The sequence below is a fragment of the Euprymna scolopes genome, chromosome 18 (genome assembly GCF_053919585.1).
Source record: "Euprymna scolopes isolate OS-2025 chromosome 18, ASM5391958v1, whole genome shotgun sequence".
Lineage (NCBI taxonomy): Eukaryota > Metazoa > Mollusca > Cephalopoda > Sepiida > Sepiolidae > Euprymna > Euprymna scolopes.
The window spans coordinates 111,256,650-111,272,290 of NC_136499.1; the positions used below are offsets into that span (position 1 = coordinate 111,256,650).

General features: G+C 33.5%; 1 protein-coding gene and 1 pseudogene across 1 annotated transcript in view; one reads left to right on the top strand and one right to left on the bottom strand.

Moving 5' to 3' along the window:
* LOC145297763 (ventricular zone-expressed PH domain-containing protein homolog 1-like) overlaps window positions 1-15,641 on the top strand; it is a 97,375-nt gene that overhangs the window by 44,173 nt on the left and 37,561 nt on the right. The window contains 4 exon segments of the mRNA XM_080144006.1: window positions 701-809; window positions 812-847; window positions 6,581-6,755; window positions 9,687-9,850. Coding sequence (XP_080000132.1) covers window positions 701-809; window positions 812-847; window positions 6,581-6,755; window positions 9,687-9,850 — 484 coding nt within the window.
* LOC145301537 (5S ribosomal RNA) lies at window positions 382-500 on the bottom strand (annotated as a pseudogene).

Genomic DNA, 15,641 nt, shown 5'->3' on the forward strand with positions numbered 1-15,641 from the left:
AACCATTTGAGAATGCTAGGCGCTGTATGTGCTCTCCGCTTATTTCGGCATTTGTTTTCAGTCATCCTGTACATACACTTCACTTGTCGCTGGTATTTAACAATGTCGACTCAGGAGAGGTGTGGTTGCAGATTGCACACCTCCTGCCACTAAAATTTCACGCACAGGCACCCCTACGATGAAGGAGCCCTTAATATATATATGTGTGTGTGCAGTCAGCACCAACCCTATTCAGGCTTTAACTGGTTTCCTCCGAAGGAGGAAGCTTCATGGGAGTATGAAATTCATAAGCGGTCCCTAGTCGCATGTATATCCCCATTAGGGGAAATGACGACGTTAGGTTTTTGCAAATTTTTGCAGGGAAGTGTTGGCTGCTCCTCCTACATACAGCACCTGGACTTCCCAAATTGGTCACCCATTTTAGTAATGACCAGGCTCAACCTTGCTTAACTTCGGTGATCTGACAGGAACCGGTGTGTCAACCTGATAATGCCATATATATATATATATATATATATATATATATATATATATATATATATATATATATATATATGACACAAGGAAGATAATGCATTATAAATTCTAAAAGTTTTATATTTTTATGCATTTTAATAATTGATGAAAGTTTCGGCATTTTTTTTAATTTTTTTATTTTATTTTATTTTGACATTGAATAAATGTTTGTTGTGATTTTCAGAGAGACTGAATCAATTAATAATCACCTCAGTGCATTGATCCTTCTGTTGGAAATTTGTCTTCGATATGACTTACGACCGAGCGGCAAAGATGAAGATCCAGCCCATGCAAAAAATTTGCCTCCGACATACTCAGCAACTTATTTATGGTAGGTCAAGAGATGACCCTTTAATCTTCTCTCATGAAAAAAGATTAAATAAAATTAATAGGGACTAGCAGGGAAACACCCGACCTTGCCAGTCATAAAATTCTCTTAAATATATTTTAATACATGCAGAGTCCATATTTATCATTGCAAAGCCAATTCTTTATTGAATATTATATTGTACCTAATATATAGTACTGATATCAAAAGTAAAAAAAAAAATGACTTCAGTTAGACTCGAAACCAAAATATTTAGCGCTCCAACCATGTTCCCTACTGTTTAAGCTAACTTGGCAGAGAGATAAGAAAATCTTAAATTCAAACCACTGTCAGCTACATATGCATGCGCAAAATTAATACAAAATTTCGGCAAGTTGAAATGAACATTTGCATTTCAACTTGATAACTTCTGTATGCATTATTCATCCATCCAAACAAAGATTTTATTTGTTATAACCAGCCTTGATGTATGACTAGCAGGGGGTACCCGGCGTTGCCTGGGTGTTTGGAGGTGTGTGGAGGGGGGTTTAAAAAAAAAAAAGTATGAGGATGGAACCCGAACCGTTGAGGCAAAGTTGGAAATTAAAGTGTGAAAAAAAAAACATGCGACATTAACGATTGCCCCACCGCGAGATGCTAACGGAAACACGTTTGAATTTATTTAATTACTTGGATTTGGCAGGTGCCCGTTTTAATGACTTAATGAGGTCAAGTTTGACTGCGGGATAGTATTCATTTACTGCAGAACGCTTTTTTTTATTTTTATTTTCCCAAGATGTTATAGGAAAAAGACTAACCCACATGCTGCGAGCGACAAATGTTAAATATTTATCTTCCCGAAATGGAGCAAATTAAATAGACAGGCGAGCTCCGTTGTTAACTGAGATATTGTGATTTATATGTGATATAAAAAGTTTAAAAAAGTTGTGAAGCGAGCGACCGCTTCTCTGAGAAAAACCTTTTGTAGACATACAGAAAAAGCGAACACACATACAAACATACATTTTCGCTTTTATATTTATAGATTACTATTTCCTGTTAATTTCAGTGTTATGTGACCGATAGTTTAAGAGTTTATCGGTTAAATATTTACAGACAGAAAGACACATACATATATTGTTTTGTTTGTATAAGTTAGTATTGAATGCAAAAAATGAGCACAAATTTAGCCATCTTTAACCTTTAATTTGACATAAAGCGCTCATTTTAAGTCAATGGGCTATAACTTTTGCCAGTTATAATGGGGGGGGTCTAGTAGTGTATATAATTCTTGGGTAATTTGTTGGGTGGAATGATTTGTTAATAAGAAGAGCACAATATTTATTTATAATACTTTGGGATTATACCTGATCAGGCTGTCTGAAGATAATGGCTGTTTGACTTGAAATCCATCAAACATTCATGTTTTCTTCTTTCCTTTTGCAAAACTCAATCATGTTCTGCAAAGTCAAAATACAAAGGCAATAATTTTACTCTACAAAACAAAGCACAATGAATATTTGAAGATATAAAGAAACATAAAAACTTTTTTTCCTAAAATTACTGAATTCGGCATTAAACAACCCAAAAAGGATTGACGTGCCGTAAAACAAAACAACCAAACTAAACACCACAAATATTTGAAAAAAATATAAACAAATCGAAGCATAAAAAAACATTATTGAATTTAGTATTAGGTAACCCCAAAAGGGGTTGATATGCCGTAGGGTACTTTGTTTCAACCTGGGATACCAGACGGAAAATTTTGGATCTTTTTTTGGGGGGGGTTTGAATTATACATTGCTCTCTGGTTCTTGCTATTCCCATTTTGATCTATAGAGTTTCTTATAGGGGAAGTTGGTTGCTTGTTCTGAAAAATATCTTTATTTTTTATTTTCTCGTAGATAATTCATGGGGGTCATTTTAGAATGTCTTTGGCTCGTATACAGGTAGAGGGCCGAGTCGGGAGTGAGATACCTTCTGGAGCGGTAGAAAGACTCACCCATTTTACAGTCGGACTACTGCTCTTGAGTGTTATTTTCGGAATGCTTCAGCTGATGTAACCTCTGACCTTCTTCAGGTGTATCGTGTCAAACTTGTGAATCTGCACAGATTTTCAAACGGAAAATTTATTTAATCCATGGGAATAGCACGCTCTCGTTCCATCAGCTATGATCGGTAGAAGTCTTATGTAATTGTGTTCCTACTATCACCTGTACTGAAGATTGAACTTTCAACCTCCAAAAGAGTCACTTAAAACCAAATTTGACCAAGGATGGAACGATAAGTGTCGCCCTGTAGACAACAACACTACAGCTTTATTTTGAAACTTTTCTTGATAAAATTCAGTTCAGGTGATTTGATTATGTAGTAGAGCTGACATTTGTTCAATGTAGCCGCCTTCAGCTTCAGTCCCTGTCTGGGGATACAGTGGCAAGACTCAGCATTCTTATCACATCACGGTTAATCACCTGAAGAAAGCCAGAGGATGAGCAGGCCAAGATGTGGTGAAACAACAAGTAAGAGGATGAGGATAACAGTCCGCAAATAAATAATAAATACAAAACGGTTATAGTCGACTAATGTACTTTTTTTTTTTTTTTTTTTTTTTTTTTTTACAAAGGCATCACCACATTATCAAGGCCCAGAGGCCACTCAAGGATAAGGGTTAAAGAGTGTACAGTAGAAGTTGGTCAATATAGTAATCATTAGTAATGAAAATTTGGTAAATTTAATGACTTATATGGAACGGCTCATCAAGAACTTATTTACTTTAGACTTGAACAAAACCATATTGTAGTCAGCCGGAAAGCAGGAAAACGGAAGACAATTCCACAGGCGTGCAGTTCTAATAAAAAAAGCTTTGTTCATGGAATCTACGTTTAGGTTTAGGCACAGATAAAGAGTGGGGGGAATTATTGATAGTGTTTACAGCTAGACGAGTGTTTCTTGTGAAAGTTTGGCGAGGGGGGACCATAGATTGAAGCTCAGTTGAACACTTTCCATGAAAATAACGATACATCAGAGACAAACTCGCAACATCTCTTCTGTGAGATAGAGGTTGCAAGGAGGAGAAAAGGACATCCTAATGTACTTCCTAACTTCCAGCATGGCTGCTACTGGAAGCAGTGAGAAAACAAATCTGTTCCTTCACTTTTATTGTTCTTCAGTATTTTTAATGTGGGCAGATTTATTGAAATGAAATATAAGAAATTATATTATTGAAAAATATACAATAAAATTTAACAAAATTATAAAAAGATAAAAAATAACACAATTAGTCTTTATTTGCACTTTTAATAACAAAATTAAAAATAAGTTTTTATCTTATTTGAAATTTTATAAGAAATATGTTTATAAAATTATAAAGATACGCTTTTTTTTTAAATTTTAAAAATAAGTTTTCTTATTTGCATTTATAAATATATGTTTATGAAAGTATAAAAATAAAATTATTGAAATCAAAATACCAAATAAAATTATTGAAATCAAAATAACAAAGGAGCTCAGCAAATACGTAGAGATCAGGTGGTTTTGGTGTTGTGGTCGGTCATGTTGGTGATGTTTTCGACATATGGCCAAACGAAGTAGTCCTGCGGGTTTAGGTCAGGGGAGGAGGGAAGGCCAGTGAGAGAACGATACAAAGTTGTAGCACTCCTTCTGAAGCCAAGTCTCTTTGGACTTGCAGGCGAGCACCATGTCCTGCTGTCACACTCAGGGTCTGCTAGCGGCCACCTATTTGCACCAGGAGATCACCACACTCTTCAACACATCAGATACACTTTGGTGTTGACCTTCAAGCCGGCTGTGAAGATGTGAGGTGGCATGAAGTGGCCCTCACTTGAAACCATACCAAACACTATAACCGTGGCTGGAAACTTTGTTTTCATCACCCTGGGCACTTTGAGGATGCTGGCAATGGTCCTGTTGTCATAACTTGGATCGGTAGAGAGCATAAGTTGTACAGCAGTACCTCTGATCTCACTCGTCGAACATTATCACTTTCAGACATGATAGAAGGCTCCTATCATTCTTGGGATTTGTACACAACTGGCCAACTAGTAGATGGTCTACAGCAATAAAAAAAAAAAAAAACTGGTTTTCATCAAACAGAAATGGAATCATGTTTTTTCTAGGGCGACAATTTTATCGTTCCACCCTGTACTTATTGACATGACATCATGTGGTTCAATCCTCAAAATAGGTGATATTAAAAATAAAAAAAAAAGGGAGTTTGCTGGTTGGTGCCTTAGCATAGACAGTCTGTGAGGGGGGGGGGTCCTTGGCTTTTTCGAGGATTCGCATTGCTTCACCCATAGTAGTGATGCCTAATTCCTTTAACAGGGATTTGTCCATCATGTGTAGGTGATCTGTGGTAAGTCTTTCTCTGGCAAATGTGGTGGCATAGATTTTGGCAGACTCAGCTGTAATCCCAGCTTTGAGAAAGAAGTCTTCCCAATCCTCAGGTTCCATTGTTCGTAGCGCCATGTAGAATATTGCTAGGGTGAGCCAGCTAATAAGATGTTGTGCTGAATGGATGCAATAATCGACAGTGTAGTTCCTGGCAGAAGTCTAGAACAGTAAAACCCTGAATGCCAGAGCAGCTGGTATTTGTAGAGTGGCACCTGCCCCTCATGGTATGTTTAGCCAATCAGGCGCCTCAAAATAGAACAATCCACCATCCCTGACTAATTGTAGGCTGGTCCAATGGCAATTAGCATGCCACTAATTGCTACTGAATAAATATGTTGAAATTAGTTAAATGGTCCATAATGGTGGAGAGGGAAGGTAAGCGCATTCTTGATTCTACAATTATGAATTACGTAAGTTTTCTACCTGATCATGACTGACAGAATGAGAGCATGCTACTCCTGTGGATTAAATAAAAGGTTCCATTAGAAATTTTATATAGATTCCCTGAGTTCGACAAGATACACCTGAAGAAAGTCGGAGATTACATCAACCAAAATGTTGTGAAAATGACACTCAAGATGAGAACAGTAGTCTGAAAATCTAAATAATACGACTCATCAATTCTCACAGAGATTTAAAAAAAATATTAGAGGGTGATTAAATTGACACATATTAGGTACAAGATAATATTCAATAAAGAATTGGCTTTGTAATAGTAAATACGAAATCTGCATGTATTAAAATATATTTAAGAGTATTTTACGATCAGCAAGATCAGGTGCTCCCCACCTGCTAGTCCATATTAATCCCTAATAGAAATGATAGAAATATAACTAAGAAATTAGTCATTTGTTCAGTTAATTACAGTTAATTAATTGTAAATCAGAAGAATTATAATAGAATTTTTTTTTCTCAAATATAACTCAATCCCAGAACTAAAGAATATTTTGTATGAATTTTGTGCAATTAAAATATATTTATAAAAAAAAACCTTAGAGAAACAAACGTTGATTAACTCTGCTTTAGTATAATAAGCGATACATGTACAGGGTGACCCCCCCCAAAAAACAGGTCATTCAATTGTTTTTCGAAGCATTTTACAGTCAACGGAGAAAAAAAAGGTCAAATACCCTAGTGTGATGTTTTGAATATAATAAACTAGTTATTACCAAAGTTTCATTTCATTCGGACAAAACAGTAAGAAACGAGGGCTAATTAGAATTAGGGCCCCATTTTTTTTTGTTTTTTTTTGGGGTCACCCTGTGTACATGCATATATATAATGCACACTGCATCTTTTCCCCTTTTTCTTTTTTTTTTCTTTTTTTTTTTTTTCTGAATTCAGAATTACAATAAGAAAGGTGTGATGCAAATGACGCTGCCTGTCGTAGTTCGGTTCCTCGATTGTGAAAACAAAGAACTAATCCGTAATGTTTCCAGCTATTTATCATTAGCAGCGATCGGTTATCCCTCCATGTTAGCAACGTATACAGAAACGATAATATCCAGCATTTTAAAAGGTGAGTTGCTGTTGCTGTTTTTGTTTTGTTGGTTATAGTCAGCTAACATACTGCCTAACTTCCGGTGTGTCGGCTATCGGAAGCAGTAAAAAGGCAAATCAGTTCCTTCGTTTCTTTTTCCTCTCACACTGTGCATGTATTCTTTTTTTTTTTTTTTTTTATTACATTTTTCCGATCATTCTTTTTTTTTTTAATAATCATAAAAAAAATTTTTTTAGTCTTATTTTAATTAAGAATTATTGAAATTAGTTTGTCTTTTTTTTTTTTTTTTTTTTTTTTTTTTTGAGAATTATTTAAAACAATTTTTAAAATCTTTTAAAACTATTTTGGGAATATGATGCATTGAATACCTTTTTATGATGTTTGAAATTTTTTTATTTTGATTTCAATAATTTTATTTATTATTTTGATTTCAATAATTTTATTTGGTATTTTGATTTCAATAATTTTATTTGGTATTTTGATTTCAATAATTTTATTTGGTATTTTGATTTCAATAATTTTATTTGGTATTTTGATTTCAATAATTTTATTTATTATTTTGATTTCAATAATTTTATTTATTATTTTGATTTCAATAATTTTATTTGTTATTTATATTTCAATAATTTTATTTGTTATTTTGATTTCAATAATTTTATTTTTATACTTTCATAAACATATATTTATAAATGCAAATAAGAAAACTTATTTTTAAAATTAAAAAAAGCATATCTTTATAATTTTATAAACATATTTCTTATAAAATTTCAATAAAAACTTATTTTTAATTTTGTTATTAAAAGTGCAAATAAAGACTAATTGTGTTATTTTTATCTTTTTATAATTTTGTTAATTTTTATTGTATATTTTTCAATAATGTCCTTTTCTTATATTTCATTTCAATAAATCGCCGCACATTAAAAATACTGAAGAACAATAAAAGTGAAGGAACAGATTTGTTTTCTCACTGCTTCCAGTAGCAGCCATACTGGAAGTTAGGAAGTACATTAGTCGACTATAACCGTTTTGTATTTATTATTTATTTGCGGACTGCTATTCTCATCCTCTTACTTGTTAATTGTCTGTATTTTTGAGATGAGGTGTTTTCATTTATTAAGATTGTCGGACTGACTTCCTCATCTTGGGTGTTATAGTCACGTTTCGGCCGTTTTGCCCTCCAGCCTTCATCAAGTGTTTTGTATTGAACGGGGAAACCATTTGTTAGGAGTCTCGAACCCAACCCTTTATTATTATTACGGGGGTACCGTGTCTGGACTCCAGCTAGGCTCTGGGACATAGTTGCTGATTCTCTGTTTTGAATGTTACTTTTCACTGCCTTCGTTCAGGATTGAACTCAGCACCTTTGGGTAACTGTAAACTTTGATACAACTTCTAGGACCACTCGGCCATATAGAGTACATTAATTCTCATATGACCTATGAAGATTTGAAATGTGCCCAAGACTTTTGGAACACTCTGTATTATTCAAATTTAAGTCTATTTTTTTTCTTAAAAAAAAAATGCTTATAAGTGATTGTCAGAAATTTCCAAGAGAAAAAAGTGAACAGAGGTTAGTTTACAAGTATCTGTTACCAAACGGAATTTTTTTTTTTTATATCTACCTTAATTGACTTTTTTGTGTATTTTAAATTGTTTTGAAGGACTTTTAATTGCATTTAATTAACACTTTCTTTTTGTATACAAATGACTGGGGACTGCTTGCAAATTTAATATTCACTTGACACCTTTTTGGAAGAAACTGGTTCAACCTGCCTAGGGTGAAGGCCATATAATAAACAAAAAAAAAAGACCAAGTACATTAATTCTCATATAAGCAGTCTGTTGAAGACAAACCTCATCATATCTTATTGTGGCAAAACTGAATCTGTTGTTGGGCCATCAAAGTTAATTAAATCTTGGTCGGTGCCAATTGGTTCATCACTGAGGATGTGACCCATTGTCTGCCTAGGGTTTCCACTATGAAAATTGTTTGTTATGATTATGAGCACCATTCATTCATTAATTTCATATGAATCAGATGATTATTGTTGGCATTTATTTCCCTGATATCTTTCTGGTTAGAATTCTTTCGAGAAAAACATTGGGTACTTACAGGAGGGACCACATGAAAGTTGCCAGCATCCATAATTGAAAGTGTTTCTGTGGAATGAACTGGATTCGAACTTGGCAACACCCAAATTGTCAGTCCATTTCGTTAGCCACTGTCACATCATGCGTGGAGGTTACTGGTTGCCCTTCTGACCTTCGTACTCCCCCCTGATAACCTTTTTTCTTCAATTTCCCATTTTCCTTTCAATAAAGTTTTGCTACACCAAATGACTAAGAAAGCTTGAATTGACTGAAATCCCAGTTTTGCTTTAATAAAGTAGGAATGCTAGAGTTACTCCCCCTTCGAAGCTCTCTTTTTTTAGGCAGGTTGGGAAAACGGTCAAGTTTCCGAATCTCATAAGAACATGTAACCTTGTCCTAGCTCTTGTGATGTCAGATGTTTTTCACCTCATTTGTTTTTTAATGGAAATTGCTCCAGACAAAGTATGAAGCCATTTGATGTAAGGAACTAAAAAAAAATATACTACAAGGCCAAAAATTTTCCAAGGATAAGTGTTAGATGGAATAGATTCTGACCCATAAAACAACAATTCTTCCTTCTTTGTTGGAAGCATTACTGTGAGGACTAAAGGACAACATAAGTTAAGTGAGAGTTATATGGCTGCCGAAACTAAACCCAAGGTCCACTTTCTGTTCTCTTTTACTGAATGAAGCAGACCTGTAAAGTCTCGGACCTGCTTCTACCAGAAAGCCCTAATGTGTTGATCATGGGTCATTTCTTTGTGTGTTTTGCACGACTCCCTTGCTTGTTTATGTGCGTTCAGTTATTTTCGTTTTAGGTTTAACTTTTTTGTTTCTCATTTGTTTTTTTTCCTGCAGGTAATTTCCCCCTTGCCCAACTCTTGCCAAATTTGTATGCGGAAAACAAACAAGCCATTTTGGATCGTGTTCCAGAATTGGTTCGCTTAATGGATACGAAGGAAGTGCAAGAAAAATTCAACCTCATTCTTTTATTAGCAACAGTTGCTAAGGAAAATCCACAGGTTAGATAATCTGCCTTTTTTAAAAAAAAAAATCTTTGTTTTTAAAATCCTAATAATTATAAAACTCTGTGTACTGTCCAGACGTCCTTGCTTGCTTGAATCTCTCTCTCTATATATCTATATATATATATATATATATATATATATATATATGAGAGAGAGAGAAAGAAGTAAAAAAAAAAAAAAAAGGAACAAACCAAAGACTTCCTCTGGATGAATGAAATTAAGAAAACAAAACACCAGTACAAATATTTGAAAATATATTTTTTGATATAATGAAATCTATGACCTTATTCCATTTAAAAAAAAAATCGGAAATTCAAAAAGGCGAGGGGCATATCATTGTGAAAGAGAGTAAGACTTTTTTTATTTTTATTTATTTATTTTTATGTCATATAGCTGTTAATAGATTTAAAAAGATATGATGCAACTCGTATGCTTTTTGGAACAAATATGTCTGTTATAATATAAATATGGATGTGTAATATATATATATATATATATATATATATATATATATATTCAGTTACAGATAGTTAAGTAACTATCAACCAAGCAAAAGGAAATAAAATGCGTTTGGGCATGATTAAAAAAAATCTCAAAATTGGAAGAGAATCTGCAATTACCTTATTGTTTGCTTACATTACGCCATTTTGAACTTTGATTGTTACTATTTCTTCTGATGAGTTAAGGGCAAAATAGATTCACTAATTGATATAATAATTAAGTGATTGATTTTCTGCTACAAAACAGATACTGTCAAGAATTGTAAGTGTCAACTGAATTAAAAGAATAAATTGTAAGATGGTCAACATCATGAAATTTGGAATATAGACTTTTGTCATTTATTCATTATATGCTCGGTAATTACATTGAGCTTCATAAATAAGGATTGGTGTATATATATATTTCTCCAAAACCTCTGGACTTGATGTAGGGGAGACTAAAACTTGCTGCTATGGTTTCAAATGATCTGAAATAACAGTGGAGGGAGACATGATTCCAAATATTTCTCATATGTTATATCTCCCCTCTATTGGAAATAGAGTACGATTATGAATATTCCCAGTGTCAAATTATACTCATACACTGTGAAATTTACTTTATGTATGAAAACCAAAGAGAGGAGATATGTGGAATCAAGTCTCCCCTTGCTGTTATTTCAGATTATTTGAAACCATAGCAGCAACTTTTAGTCTTCTCTCCATCAAGGTCAGAGGTTTTGGGGAAATATCAGATATTTTGTAATTCATATGCAAAACTAGGGAAACAAATGACTATGATTGAAACATTGGTAAAGGTGCAGTATCTTTCCACCCTCCAAAAATCCTTTCAAATTACCATTAGTATAGGTTTTTGAGGGTGCTGAAAACGAAAATAACATTTAAAATTCTAGGAAACAAGTAGTTTCCAAGATATGAAGAAATTGTAGTTTTAAAAAGTGGGAGATCACTTTTCTATATTAATTTAACATAAAATGAACACCCATTTTACAGCTACCTTTTCGCGGGGAGGTGGGGGCGTCCTGTATTTTTTTTTTTTTTTTTTTTTGGGGTGGTGTTTATTTGGTAAATATAGCCTGATAGACTAGCACAAAACATACCTTAAAAAACTTGTTTTCTATAGGTTTTTGGGTGTGCTGAAAATGAATATTGCAATTACATTTTCTGTAAATAAGTATTTCTTTGAATATTAAGCAATGTAATTATTTGTTATAAGTGGTGGCCATTGTTGTACATGCAACCACGCATATTTTTACTTAATACCTGGAAAAATACTTATTTGTGAAAAATTTAAATGCGATATTCGTTTTCAGCACACCTGAAAACCTATAGAAAACAAGTTTTTTAATCTCCACCCCCTAAAAAAAAACCCAGACTCCTCCAAAATAATGTGGCCAGAAAGTGGGTGCTCATTTTACATTAAATTAATATAGAAAAGTGATCCCCACTTTTTCAAACTATAGTTTCTTCATATCTTGGAAACTACTTGTTTCCTGGAATTTTAAACGTTATTAATCGACGAGATGTTGCATCCCTCTGCCTGTTCTACAAATACTTTAATGGTGAATGCTCTGACGAACTGCAAACACTTGTACCTCCCCCGACGTAACTATCCCCGACAAGCTACTAAGTCTCATCCCTTTACAGTAGAGATCCCTAGGTGCAAGAAAGCCTTTTACTCCAATAGTTTCTTCCCCAGAACTGCGGGTCTTTGGAACTCCCTTCCGGGATTCTGCTTTCCCAACTGCAATGATATGCAGAAGTTCAAGTGTAATATTAACAAACATCTTTCTACTCATCTCCCTTCATAATGACCCCGCTAATTAAGTCCCTCATAGTAGCCCCCTGCTTCAAAGTGGCTCTGTGCCTTGTTTGGGGTGAAAATTAAATTTAAAAAAAAAAAAAAAATCTTATATATTCTTATTTAGCATTCCCTCGGAAAAACAATATAGATGCTAGTGTTGGGATGAAAATCTGAATCAGACTCAGAAAAATCCGAAATTTTTGGGACATTGGAATTGATGTCTGAATAAGAAAAATTTGTGCCTATTTTCCGATGTCCCAAAATGATTTCTTTAATTATTATTTTTTTTATTTGATTTTCATTAAAACAAAATCTTTCACTGCTGGTGAAATAATAAAATCATAAATAGTTATTGATTTTAAATGACCAGTAAAACTTAAATCTATAGATCACCTTCCACAAATGTGGGTCCTGGATATGACCATAAACTATATCCGATGGTGAGGCCCCAGCTTGCGGGTTTTGGGGAGTGTGAAGCCACCCTTTAATTGCCATTGCTCCCAGGTCCACTCTGACCCGGAGTGGTAGTACCTGTTAGGGTCCCAACTATGGGTTAAATAGAAACTGACTTGGAAAAAAAACAAAAAACAGATATATTCTATTAAAAAACTTTTCTTCAAAATCACTGAATTTGGCATTAAATAACCTGAAAAGAGTTGATATGCTGTAAAACAAAAACAACCAACCAACCAACCAATCCACAAATGTGTTTTTACGTTTGAGAAAATATCTGCACATTTATTATGTTTTTACGGTAATCAGAGAAAAAATATATATGAACTGATTAAAAAATAAACTAAGATGAATATACAAAATGTGTAACGATTTTTTCAATTTGGATCCCTTAAAAACTATTTTAACCGGCTAATGAACAGTCTGTAAAAAAAAAATCCAATCATTTGAGACCCTTAGCACCACTCTGTAACTTTTGGTTTCGGAAGAGATAGAGTTGAAAATATGGAGACAGACAGACAGACATATAGCATTTTATATATTAGATTTACATTAAAACAAAATCTTCCACTGCTGATAATAATAATAATAATAATAAGAAGAATAAAATAATAAATTTTTATTGATTTTAAACTTCCAGTAAAACTAAAATCTATAGATCACCTTGTCACAAGTGTGATTTTACGTTTGAGAAAATGTATATTATTGTGATAAAGATGGGGTTATTGTTATTTTGTGCTGCGTTGCATTAATTGGTACTTACTTGGTCAGAGAGTTAAACAAAGATAGTTTTATATACATTAGTATATTTGGGCAGCATCTTCTCCTTTATGCACGTTTCATTGAAGAGCAGAGACAACTCTTGTTTGTTTCTCTTACAATCCATTTTTTTTCTTTCCGAACATTTTGTTAAAGTGTAAAAAGAAATTTGCCATATTCACAAACGTTTTTGATCTACATAAATTGTCCTCAGGCGAGTGAGGAAAAAATAATAAGAAATAAGGCAATGAATTGAATGGAAAGACAATTAAAATCATTTAAAATCATTTAAGCATGGCATCCGCTTTGTATTGAGCTTAATTAATGGTTGTTTTTTTTAAATACAGATTAATAAGGCTTCAATAATTGGGAGGCATACATCACAGTGTGAGACAGCTAAAATGGCGGTGTTTTTTATTAGTATGTCTATAAATTCAGAGTTAGTCTGGACAGAGGGTTGGAGTGAAAAAAAAAAAAACTGAACAGACAAGTTCCAATCTGGGAATGAAGTTGACAGCCATGGAAGCATTTGACAGTAATATGTAATAACTAGGGCTGGAACAACAGAATATCCTTTTCGTTGTTTTGACTCTCCAGTGTGTATCTGTTGATATCTTATATGCTTTTATATAGAATGATGTGGTTCTTGGTTGATTAACTGTGCTGAATATATACTTGAGAGTCAAAACAATGATAAGAATATTTTGTTGTCATAGCCCTAGTAATCACCTAAAAAAAAACCAACCTTTTTTAAATCGGTATGAAACCCGACAACAAAGAGTTGCAAGCAAGAATAAATATTGAATGTGGAAAAACAATTTGGTTGTGTGAGAGTTTTCAGGGTTGAAAATGACTTACATTTTCAGAAAGCATGTCTGGAACAATGCAGCGATGATTGTGACCAGTAGTTTCTTCCCCAGAACCGCTAGACTCTGGAATTCCATTCCAGGATCCTGCTTCCCTAACTGTACTGACATGCAGAAGTTCAAGTGCAACGTGAAACGACATCTTGCTGCCCAAATCCCTACATAGTGCCCCAGTAGTTGCTGACCCTGATAGTAGCCCCCTACACCTGAGTGGCAATGTGCCTTGTTTGGGGTGAAAATGTAATAAAAAAAAAAGGTATGTGCTTCCTTTGTCTGGGCAAGCAGACAAAGGTTTATTCATTTCATGAGGAACTAGTTGTAAGATCTTATTCAGCCCATTTGTTAAACTGTTGTTAAAGGTATCTATATTTGTTTTATGTATTAACACACACACACACGCAAGCAATGATCACAAACACTAGAGATGAAAATTGACTCGTTTATGTATATACATGCTCAATAATATAACAACACCTGAATCCTTATTAGACAGCATTCTTGATTGTCTTCGGTCTCTCTGCGTAGGGGTTTGTCAGAGACCCTGATACAAAAATATTTCTCATTTGAAGTAAACTCTGACTATATATTCCCCCAAAAAATGGTGCGGTGTCTCCTTAAGCCATTCAGCATGTCCTCCATGTTGAGGATGGGAGCACCCCCTCTATTATTAGAGGATAGCTTTTAATTTAAAAAAAAGCCATAGACAATCAGAAACTTATGACTAAAAAACTTATGACTAAATAAACTAAATATGAATAAATAAAAAAAAATACATAATGGCAGGCCTGCATCCAGGATAAAAGGACCTCTTCAACCTATTTATACATCAGGTGGGAAGAAATAAATAATGGTGTTTACGTTTCTATTTTCTATTTTTGTAAGTGGTACTCCAGCTATTATATACAATACAATCACGTTGGCGCTGTTTTACAATTTGTCATTGTGCAGATGGAGACAACTCTCTTTTACTAAGAGATTCGTTCATTTTTCTCACCTCATAATTTAGGACGCAATATTTACTTTTTTTTAAATCAACATAAAAAAAGAAAACTGCAGCAAATTTTTTATAATGTAACAAAATTGATTACATTAATATGATTTACGCGACTATTAAGAGAAAACTAACAATATTTTCATTGGATGAAAACATTTAAAAAAGAAACCGTGGCAACTTTTTTTCTACATTTTTTTACGACTTACCAAGTGATTAAATGCGACGATAGGAAGTTATTTTTTTCAAACAAAACTTTTTAATAAAACAAGGATGAAAATATTTAAGAAAAAAAAAAGACTGCGACAGCTTTTTTTTTTTTTTTTACTAAACAAAGCTTATAATATTAATAACACCAACATTTAGTTTTTACATCTATATATATATAAAAGCGAAAATGTATGTATGTATGTAT